The sequence below is a fragment of the Rutidosis leptorrhynchoides genome, chromosome 3 (assembly GCF_046630445.1).
Source record: "Rutidosis leptorrhynchoides isolate AG116_Rl617_1_P2 chromosome 3, CSIRO_AGI_Rlap_v1, whole genome shotgun sequence".
Lineage (NCBI taxonomy): Eukaryota > Viridiplantae > Streptophyta > Magnoliopsida > Asterales > Asteraceae > Rutidosis > Rutidosis leptorrhynchoides.
Window position 1 is genome coordinate 491,190,001 of NC_092335.1, and position 12,747 is coordinate 491,202,747.

General features: G+C 34.6%; 1 protein-coding gene across 1 annotated transcript; it reads right to left on the minus strand.

Moving 5' to 3' along the window:
- Positions 1–2,052: 2,052 nt before the first annotated feature.
- On the minus strand, positions 2,053–3,351 carry LOC139901760 (uncharacterized). Its single transcript, XM_071884437.1, has 2 exons — positions 3,160–3,351; positions 2,053–2,859 (listed from the first exon to the last, which is right to left on the minus strand). Exons 1-2 carry the CDS (start codon positions 3,349–3,351, stop codon positions 2,053–2,055), a joined length of 999 nt encoding a protein of 332 aa, XP_071740538.1.
- Between the last annotated feature and the right edge of the window lie 9,396 nt (positions 3,352–12,747).

Below are 12,747 nucleotides of genomic sequence, written 5' to 3' on the forward strand. Positions count from 1 at the left end.
ACTACAATTTATTTACAAAAATGTTGTTTTACATTTAAATTCACTTTGCAATGTGGTTCTTCTAATGGATCTGATGATACTCCGACGGTTGATCTTTCTAACACCACCGGATATACACCACCGAAAAAAAATTATAAAGCAAAAGGGCAGAGAAAGTTCACTCTCAGTCAAGTCAGCGACTTCTAAGGCCCAGAAAAGTCTCAATCTATAGATTCGATACAATTTGTGGTTCTTTATAAATTTCCTTTGAATGCTTTGAACAATTTTATGTTTTTGTTACATATATCTTATCAATTTTGATCAGTTTTATTTCCTTTGATGGCACTTGGTCTCTAGTACCTCGGAGTTCGGATGCTAATATCGTTGATTGCAAATGGGTCTACAAGATAAAATGTGATCATAATGGGTTTATCGCACGCTACAAAGCACGTTCGGTCACCAAGGGTTTTCGACAACAACCAGGTATTGATTATCAGGAAATATTTAGTCCCGTTGTTAAATCCACCAATATACAGGTTGTCTTATCCCTTGCTGTTTCACAAAAATGATTCCTACGAAAACTAGATGTTCAGAATGCATTCCTTCATGGTGATCTTACTGAGATTGTTTACCTTCAACAACCACCTGGATTTGTTATCCCAACAAATTCAGTTCATGTTTCCCTTCTTCATAAATCCTTGTTGTTTGATGTGTGAAGGATATCAAAATAACAAGAAAAAGTGTGTTTTTGTGTTAAGGCGCGTCGATCCTCAACACATGGATGAGGTTCTAAAGTTGTAAAGAAAGGTTGTTCTGAAATCATGCCTTAAGCCACGGCGCATCTCCACTAGCCACGACGTGGCTTAAGCCTATCCGGGAGCTGGACGAGGAAAAACATGTTTTCTTGCTCTTTAAGTCATTTCCTTGTTATTTTATGCCTATATAAACACCCTAATGTAACCTGTAAAAGTGTGCACGAAAATAATAAAAAAAATTATCTGGTTTGTGCTCGTGGAGTAAACCCTTCTCCGTGTTTGGAGTTGGGATATAACCACGTTAAATATTCGTGTCGTTTATGCTTTTATTTATCGTATCGCTTATTCATTTTTTGTCTGTGGGTTACGTGATTGTTGTAAATCACATGTTCTTGTTAGGATCCACTACCGAATTCCTAACAAGTGTTATCAAGAGCTAAAGGTTTGAAGATCGGTCACAATGGCGATTGAAAGCAGATATACGATTGGTTGATGATTTGGGTATAATCAAGAGAAGAAACGACAATTAGGGTTTTGTGTTTTGCAATATATATCAAGATGCAGAGATTTAGTTGATCGCAATGAACTTAGGGTATGTATATGTACCCAGTAAGTTGATCACACCAGAGTTTGTCTGATTCTGGCGAGGTATAATGTAATCGGGCGCACGGTTGCATTATGATGGTGATTTATTCGTGAAGGTTACGGAATCAAGGGGTCGGTTTGATGGAGTTGTTTGCAGAAAACACAAGAATAGATTTTTTCGAAAGTGTCGATCTGAGTTCTCATTCTTCGCGATCCCGTGCGAATAACATTAACATGTGTATACAAAATTGCTAATCATATCATAATATGATTTATCTTTTAATTTGTTACGTTGATGTTGATATCAGTTCCTAATTTTTTATGGCAATCTACATGTCCGACAAAAATTCCGAAAAAGTTATGAGGGAACCGATACATTGAAAGGTATTAATAAGAGAATCAAATTAGTCATAGCAATAACCCTACCTGTGACGTCTTCACTTTTTGGCCAAAAAGTTCAATCTGCCTGTGACGTGGCACATGTCAGTTTCTGACATAAAATAACCCTGACGCCCCTTTTTGTGTCATCCAATTGTGGGTCCTACCAGTTTAATTTATTCTTTTTTATTTTATATTAAAGAATGAATTAAAAGTTATTTTATAAAATAAAATGCATAAAAAATATAAAAAACATCACAAAATAATATTTCATAAAATTCAACCATTACATAAATTAATATAATTCAACAATACTTAAAATCTAACCATTACATAAATTAAATTGTAAAATAAACTAGTTCGCAGTGCGAAATGTGGGCGGAAGGTTCCAAATATGCTCAACAAGATCATCGGTTAGTTGGTCGTGCACCGTCCTATCTCTATTCTCTCGGATGATAACGTCTTGATCCCGTCCTCTATTCGGTATACGCTCTGGACGATTCTCCATCGGTTCGGTAATGAAATCTTTCTCCCAATCACTTAACGCAAATCCTTGATCTTCTAAAATCATATTACGTAATATGATACAACAATCCATAACTCTTCGAATTTTGTTCACCGACATAGTGCGTGCCGCTAACCTTAAAATATGAAATCGACCTTGAAGAACTCCAAATGTCCTCTCAACATCCATTCGGGCACAAGCTTGAAACCGCGTAAACTTAATCCTTGGATCATGTGTTGGAGCCACATAACCTTTGACTAGGGTAGCCCAGTCAGAATATATACCATCAGCGAGGTAATAGCCTTTTGTGTAATGATTACCATTTATCTCAAACAGAGCGGGTGGAATTGTTCTGTTCTTTAGTTTAATAAAAATCGGTGATTGATTCAAAACATTTATATCATTGTTGGAACCCGCCATCCCAAAAAATGCATGCCAAATCCACAAGTCATACGAAGCAACTGCTTCTAGCATAATAGTGGGTTTCTTGTGATCACCCCGAGTGTATTGTTCCTTTAAAGCAACTGGACAATTCTTCCACTCCCAATGCATACAATCAATACTCCCGAGCATAACCTTAAAATTGTGTTTCTCCTCATGTTTACTATATAATCGTTCAACATCGTATGCATTGAAAGACCTCATGTAACGTTCTTTCTATAAATGAATAATACATTTACAATAGTTGTCTAAACAAATTATTGAGGTTTGCTCACTCATTTTTAAGTATTCATCAAACATATCGGCGGCGGTTCCATACGCCAACTGGCGTAGAGATGAAGTCATTTTTTGCAATATTGTAAAAGTCGGTCAACCGATAGCATCAAAACGTTCCCTAAAATATGTAAAATAATCGGGAATATTATGAATATCAAAATCAGAAATACCTCGAGATATTCGGAGAAATAACTGAATACGCATACGAAAACGCCTTTTAAATTTATGTTGCGGAAACACGGGCGTGTCACTAAAATAATCCTTCCATAAGTTTTCTGCGGCTTTCTCTTGATCTCTAGGAATATAAATTCGGGATCTTGGAACACGCTCGGATGATTCGACTTCGGCATCTTCACCTTCTAATTCTTGAATTAGTGCAACAATACACTCGTCTTCCGAATCGGATTCCGAATTAAGTAAATAAGATGTCATCTAGATATATAAATTTTTTTTGAATAAAAGTGTTAAAATGAGAGAAAATGGAGAGTTTGATATGTTAAAAATGATGGGGTTTGATGGGTTTATTGTAAATTTTAAAAAAAAATTCAAAAATATCCGTTACCCAACGGCTACAAAATTCGGCCAATCAAAAACTTACACGTCACCTGATGCCTTTTTTTCCGTGAAAAATTCAACTGACGCCCCATGAGCGTTTCGCCTGACGCCGCGTCAGGGGTGTCAGAGGGCGTCAGCGAACCTGACGGGACTCCTCTGACGCCGCGTTAAAAATGGTCTAATATATACCCCTAAGTATAGGCGTCAGCACAAATCCTAGTAGCAAAATGCTACATGTCATTTAAAGATAATTGTCAGCACCATTTCTCAAAATCATATACGGAGTACATAACATCAGCGTCGATTTTGTCTATCAGATTTATGGCGATCCAGATAAAGTGAGGGAAATAGACACTTTTTTCACTGTGTAGTGAACCGAACTTTTCCATGTTTATATGTTAAATGAAATTGATATTTACATGATTAAATGTTTCCAACATGTTAAGCAATCAAACTTGTTAAGACTTGTTTAATTGAAATGAGTTTATGTAGACAATTGACCACCCAAGTTGACCGGCGATTCACGAATGTTTAAAACTTGTAACAACTACATGATATATATATATATATATATATATATATATATATATATATATATATATATATATATATATATATATATATATATATATATATATATATATAGTTAACATGAGAATTATCATAAGTAAGTATCACACTAAGTATATTAACAATGAGTTATATACATAAAAATGAGACTATTGAATTAAGAAACTCGAAACGATATATATAACGATTATCGTTATAACAACGTCTTACTAAATACATATGAATCATATTAAGATATTGATACACTATTTTTAACATGATAAAATGATAATCAAATATATCATTAAGTGTGTTAACAATGAACTACATATGTAAAACAAGACTACTAACTTAAGAGTTTTGAAACGAGTTATATATGTAACGATTATCGTTGTAATGACGTTTTTAATATATATATATATATATATATATATATATATATATATATATATATATATTGTATTAAGATATATTCATACACCATGTTATCATGATAATATGATAATTTAACATCTCATTAGATATAATAAACAATGGGTTAACTACATTAAATGAGATCGTTAACTTAAAAGTTTCAAAACATCACTTACATGTAACGACTAACGGTGACTTAACGACTCAGTTAAAATGTATATACATGTAGTGTATTAAGATATATTAATACACTTTTAAAAGACTTCAAGATATATATCAAAACACTCATACTTAACAAAAATGGTTACAATTACATTCTCATTCATTTTCATCAACAATTCTACTCGTATTCATTCAGTCTTCGTACTCGTATTACACCCAGCTTCTAGATGTACTTACTATGGGTATATACCAATAGGGACTAGCATGGGATTCTACTCTTGATTATGTCATGCATGACTAATCAAGTTTAACTTCTACCATGAACTAGTCAACTAACTAGAACTCCTTTTAACCCCACTCACCACTCACCATTCACTTCATTTCATTTCCATTTTCCTTTCTAATTCTCTCTCACCACACACACACTTATGAAAGAATTTTTCCAGTAATCAAATCATCAATTTCATCAAAAACTACTTCAAGAATCAAGCTATAATCGTCATAGGAAGAACACTTCAAGAACACTTCAAAAATCCTTTCAAGTTTGAAAGTATACTTCCAAGCTTTCTAATCCATTCCAAGTAATCATCTAAGATCAAGAAACCTTTGTTACTTACAGTAGGTTATCTTTCTAATTCAAGGTAATACTCATATTCAAACTTTGATTCAATTTCTATAACTATAACAATTTTAATTCGAGTGATAATCTTACTTGAACTTGTTTTCGTGTCATGATTCTACTTCAAGAATTTTCAAGCCATCCAAGGATCCTTTGAAGCTAGATCATTTCTTGTCACTTCCAGTAGGTTTACCTACTAAACTTGAGGTAGTAATGATGTTCATAACATCATTCGATTCATATATATATATATATATATATATATATATATACATATATATATATATATATATATATATATATATATATATATATATATATATATATATATATATAACTATCTTATTCGAAGATGTAAACTTATAATCACTAAAACATAGTTTAGTTAATTCAAAACTTGTTCGCAAACAAAGTTAATCCTTCTAACCTAACTTTTAAAATCAACTAAACACATGTTCTATATCTATATGATATGCTAACTTAATGATTTAAAACCTGGAAACACGAAGAACACCGTAAAACCGGACATACGCCATCATAGAGAAATCGGGGACTGTTTTGGTTTGGATAATTAAAAACTATGATAAACTTTGATTTAAAAGCTATTCTTCTGGCAAAATAATTTTTCTTATGAACATGAAACTATATCCAAAAATCATGGTTAAACTCAAAGTGGAAGTATGTTTTTCAAAATGGTCATCTAGACGTCGTTCTTTCGACTGAAATGACTACCTCTACAAAAACGACCTGTAATCTGTATTTCTGACTATAAACCTATACTTTTTCTGTTTAGTTTCATAAATTACAGTTCAACATGAAACCATAGCAATTTGATTCACTCAAAACGGATTTAAAATGAAGAAGTTATGGGTAAAACAAAATTGGTTAAAAATGGTTAATTTGACTACGGGATGATTTTACAAAAATCTATACTAACCATATCCTAAATAACTTATATTGTATTGTACATGTATTCTAACATATATTATGTAACCTTCATAGACCATAGACACGTATACAATGTTTTGACATATCATATCGACGTCATATATATATATATATATATATATATATATATATATATATATATATATATATATATATATATATATATATATTTGAACAACCATAGACACTCTATATGCAATAATGCTTGAGTTAGCTATACAGGGTTGAGGTTGATTCCAAAATAATATATATACTTTGAGTTGTGATCGAGTCTGAGACTTGTATACACTGGATCGTGGATTGATTCGAGATAATATATATTGATTTATTTCTGTACTACTAACTGTGGACAACTAGTTATAGACTACTAACGTTGGACTGTTAACTTAACAAACTTAAATTGTTAAAACATAATAAAATACATTGTGAATATATTTCGATCATACTTTTATATATATGTATATATTTGTTATAGGTTTGTAAATCGACCAGTGGCCAAGTGTTATTTTTCCGACGAAGGAAAAATCTGTGAAAGTGAGTTATAGTCCCACTTTTAAAATCTAATATTTTTGGGATGAGAATACATGAAGTTTTATAAATATTTTACAAAATAGGCACAAGTACTTAAAACTATATTCTATGGTTGGATTATTATTACCGAATATCACCCTTTTTAGTCTGTTAATCTAAGAATTAGGGAACAGAAACCCTAATTTATGGAATCCTAAAGATAGATCTATTGGGCCTAACAAACCCCATCCGGGTTACGGATGCTTTAATACTTCGATTTTATCATGTCCGATGAGAGTCCGGAATGATGGGGATATTCTAGATGCATTTTTGTTAATGTCGGTTACCAAGTGTTCACCATATGAATGATTTTTAATTCGCGGGTTACGCGTATTATTTTATACACGGTTTATGTATGCGGTTATAATTGAAATCTTGTAGCCTATTAACACTATAATTTATGATAAAGATTAAACCTATAACTCACCAACATTTTTGTTGATGTTTAAAGCATGTTTATTCTCGGGTGATTATTAAGAGCTTTCGCTGTTGCATGCTAAATAAAGACAGGATTTGGAGTCTGCATGCTTGTATAATATTGTTTAAAACTGCATTCGAAGAACTTAAATCGTTGTGAAATATTATTGTAAACCATTATGAAATGGTCATGTGTAAACGCTATATTTTAGATTATCATTATCTGATAATCGTCGTAATGCTTTTAAACCTTTATCGATAAAATAAAGGTTATGGTTATTTTAAAAATCGAATGCAGTCTTTGAAAAATGTCTCATATAGAGGTCAAAACCTCGCAACGAAATCAATTAATATGAAATGTTTATAATCGATATGAACGGGATATTTCAGTTGGTATCCGAGCGTTGGTCTTAGAGAACCAGAAATTGCATTAGTGTGTCTTACTGATTTTGTTAGGATACATTAGTGAGTCTGGACTTCGACCGTGTTTTCTTTAAAAACAATTGCTTAACACTTTTTGTTGGAAACTACATATTGTTAACATGTAAATATTATGTGATATATTAATCTCTTAACGTGTTTGATATTGTGTGATAGATGTCTACCTCTATTACAAATCCCATCGACTCACCTAATAATAATGAAGAGTCGAATATATTTTGAGAAGATTCACAAATTCCCGAAGAGGAACCGGAAGGGGAGGAACCGGAAGAAGAGGAACCGGAAGAGGAGGAACCGAAGAAGAGGAACCGGAAGAAGAAGAAGAGGTTCCGGAGGAAGAAATATTAATACCTACAGTAAAACGATTAAATAAAAGAAAATCCTCAACCAACGGACCAAAGTTAAAAATGGTCAATGGGGTTTCCGCCAAGGAAGCAAAATATTGGGAAAATTACCAATTTTCTAATGAATTGGATCCCGACGAGGATTCCGATGATGTTATAGAAATTACCCCAACTCAATTTAATAAGGCAAAAGAGAATAATAAGGGAAAGGGTATCACAATAGAAAAACCTGATTCCGACCCCGATGAACTTTATATGTATCGTAAACGCCCGTATTTCTTAAATTTTAACAATAATTCGGGAACATCTAGGCCACCAGTTTTTCTAAACCATTTGTGAAAATGACGGCTCGTATTAGAGGATCACCATGTATCCCTAGGAATTTAGCCAAACGAACCAAGTCCGAAGAAGAAGAAACGAGTGAGTTGGAATAAAGAGTTGTAATCATGTTGTGTAATATATGTATTGTAGTGTGCTTGTACTTTTAAGATATATGTAAAAATTGCTTGTATTGTTTGTTAATTATCTTTTACGAATCTAATCCTTGTTTATTTTACAGTATAAAAACAAAAATGGACGTTAAGGATAGACAACCAAAAATTTTAGAAGACCTACCAGGGGATATGAGATGAAATCTTGTCTAGAGTCGGGCAGAATTCATCGGCACAATTATTTACGGTGAAATTAGTTTGTCGAACATTTCAAAGACATTCCAGGTATGCCTTAGTTTATAAAAGGCTTTCCTTTGAAAGATGGGGTATATCACATTGGGGAGACTTTAGGTTACGCCGAGTTTTCTTTAAGGCATTGAATGCGGGAAACCCAAACGCAATTTTACGCTACGGGTTGAGAGCCTATTTTGACTCCACCTATCCCAACATAGGACTTCGTACATTAGAAAGAGCTTCAAACATGCAATTTAAAGAAGCATGTTATGCTTACGGATTAGTAATGTTCGCTTCTCACCAAATTGAGAAAAAGAACATCGGATTACAACTGTTAAATAAAACATTTCCACAAGTGACGGATTCAGTAGTTGGGGTAAGAAACAAGGTTTTTAGATTGTTACAGGGCTGTTGGGCATTACGTAACCCCCGTCCTTTTGACGATATTACAACATGCTGCCTAGCCAACGGCCACAACGGTTATTTTCCACAAGACCAAAGATGAGAAATAATATTAGTGTAACCAGTATGCATGACTTGTTTCTGGACATATGAATTACGTGTTTTTATTGCCTTTGCTGAACGACTTGCGTATTAACTAGAATTGCCTTCGCAACTACCTTGTATCAAAGTTATTGTGTGCTATAATTCATGCTATATGTAAAATTACGGTATTATACGTTTGTAAAATTTTGTATAAAAGTTTGAACGCGAATTTTATTGTAATCAGTTTTTCATATAGAATTGTAGTAGTGGAATTGTATATTAGCTACTAAGTATGAACTTAACGGGTAGGTACTACCCGAATTAAAACTTATAAAATACTAATATGAAGAAAAAGCTTTTATAAATGAGTTCATATTATGCTACAAAATACTGTTGACTACTCTTAATATTCTATATGATTAACTTAATTCTTTTGGATATTTTTGAAGGAAATGGCGCCGACTACTCGAAATACTCTGAATATGACCGAGGAAGACTTCCGTGTTTTCCTTGCTGAAACGTAGCCGCAGTGCAGGCTGCAATGCGAAATAACAACAATAACTCTGAAACTAGCAATGGATCTAACGCCACTAGAAATCGTGTAGGATGCTCCTACAAAGAATTCACTGCCTGCAAACCTTTGGAATTTGATGGAACCAAAGGACCAATCGGATTGAAAGGGTGGACCGAGAAGTTTGAATCGGTGTTTGCCATAACTAATTGTACTGAAGGTGACAAGGTGAAGTACGTTATGCATACCTTCACAGGTAATGCGTTAACATGGTGGACACCTATCTCGAGCAAGTGGGACAAGATACTGCTTACGCACTACCGTGGTCAGCATTCAAACACATGATGACTGAGCAGTACCGTCCCAGAAACGAGGTCAATAAGCTCAAGGTAAAGCTTAGAGAACTACAAGTGCAAGGATTCGATATTACCACATACGAACGACGATTCACAGAGATGTGCCTATTGGGTCCAAGAGTGTTCGAAGATGAAGAAGAAAAGATCGACGCGTTTGTGAAAGGACTACCAGAAAGAATTCAGGAGGATGTGTGTTCAAACGAGCCCACCTCCATACAAAAGGCAAGTCGAATGGCTCACAAACTAGTGAACCAGATTGAGGGTAGGATTAAAGAGCAGGCGGCCGAAGAGGCCAAAATGAAGTAAGTCAAGAGAAAGTGGGAAGAAACCAGTGACAAGAGTCACCAATACAACAACAATCACAACCACAATCGCAACAACTATCCCAACAGCCGCAACATCAATCGCAACAACAATTGCAGTCCCAACAATAATTACAACAAACATCACAACAACAACAACAACTACTACAATAATCGTCCCAACAACAATAATAACCGCAGAAACAACAATCCCAACAACTACCCCAATAACCAAAATGACAACCAAAATCAGAATATTCCGTGCAAAAGGTGTGAAGGGCACCATCCGACTACTTTTTGTTCGGTAACATGTACCAAGTGTAAAAGAAATGGTCATAGTGCGGCAAAGTGTAGAGTTTACGGACCAGGGATTAATGGAACAGAAAATGCCGACGTTACTTGTTTCGGATGCGGGAAAAAGGGTCATTATAAAAGTAAGTGTCCCAACCAGGGGAATAATAATGGTCAAGGCCGAGGAATAGTTTTCAATATTAATGCAGCAGAAGTGCAGGAAGACCCAGAGCTTGTTACTGGTACGTTTCTTATCAATGAAAAACCTGCTTATATTTTATTTGATTCGGGTGCGGATAGAAGCTATATGAGTAGAGATTTTTGTGCTAAATTAAGTGGTCCATTGACGCCTTTGGAAAATAAATTTTTACTCGAATTAGCAAAAGGTAAATTATTTACAGCAGATAAAATATGTCGGAATCGAGAAATTAAACTGGTTAACGAAACATTTAAGATTGATTTGATACCAGTAGAGTTAGGAAGTTTTGATGTGATAATCGGCATGGACTGGTTGAAAGAGGTGAAAGCAGAGATCGTTTGTTACAAAAATGCGATACGCATTATGCGCGAGAAAAGAAAACCCTTAATGGTGTATGGAGAGAAGAGCAACGCGAAGTTAAATCTTATTAGTAATTTGAAGGCGCAAAAACTAATAAGAAAAGGTTGCTATGCCATTTTAGCACACATCGAAGAAGTCAAACCAGAAGAAAAGAACATCAATGATGTTCCTGTCGCAAAAGAATTTCCCGATGTATTTTCGAAAGAATTACCGGGACTACCTCCACACCGATCTGTTGAATTTCAAATAGATCTTGTACCATGAGCTGCACCAATAGCTCGTGCTCCATAAAGACTCGCACCCAACAAAATGAAGGAACTCCAAAGCCAATTACAAGAACTTTTAGAGCGTGGTTTCATACGACTAAGTACATCACCATGGGGAGCTCATGTTTTGTTTGTCAAAAAGAAGGATGGTACATTCAGGTTGTGTATCGACTACCGAGAGTTGAACAAACTTACCATCAAGAACCGGTATCCACCACCAAGAATCGACGACTTATTTGATCAACTACAAGGTTCATCGGTTTATTCGAAGATTGATTTACGTTCTGGGTATCATCAAATGCGGGTGAAGGAAGACGATATTCCGAAGACTACTTTTAGGACGCGTTACGGTCATTACGAGTTTATGGTTATGCCGTTTGGATTGACTAACGCACCAGCTGTGTTCATAGACCTCATAAACCGAGTGTGTGGACCATATCTTGACAAGTTTGTCATTGTCTTCATCGATGACATACTTATTTACTCAAAGAATGAACAAGAGCACGAAGAACATTTGAGAAAAGTGCTAGAATTTTTTAGGAAAGAAAAATTGTACGCTAAGTTTTCAAAGTGTGCATTTTGGTTGGAGGAAGTTCAATTCCTCTGACATGTAGTAAACAAAGAAGGTATTCAGGTTGATCCGTCAAAGATCGAAACTGTTGAAAACTGAGAAACCCCGAAAACTCCGAAGCATATACGTCAATTTTTAGGATTGGCTGGTTACTACAGAAGATTCATCCAAGATTTTTCCAAAATAGCAAAACCCTTGACTGCATTAACGCATAAAGGGAAGAAATTTGAATGGAAGGATGAGCAAGAGAAAGCGTTTCAATTGTTAAAGAAAAAGTTAACTACCGCACCTATATTGTCATTGCCGGAAGGGAATGATGACTTTGTGATTTATTGTGACGCATCAAAGCAAGGCCTCGGATGTGTATTAATGCAACGAACGAAGGTAATTGCTTATGCGTCTAGACAATTGAAGATTCACGGACAAAATTATACGACTCACGATTTGGAATTGGGTGCTGTTGTTTTTGTATTAAAGAACTGGAGGCACTACTTATATGGGGTCAAAAGTATTATATATACCGACTACAAAAGTCTCCAACATATATTTGATCAGAAACAATTGAATATGAGGCAGCGTAGATGGATTGAGTTGTTGAATGATTACGACTTTGAGATTCGTTACCACCCAGGGACGGCAAATGTGGTAGCTGACGCCTTGAGCAGAAAGGACAGGGAACCTATTCGAGTAAAAGCTATGAATATAATCATTCATACTAACCTTACTACTCAAATAAAGGAGGCGCAACAGGGAGTTATAAAAGAGGGAAATTTGAAGAATGAAATACTCAAAGGATCGGAGA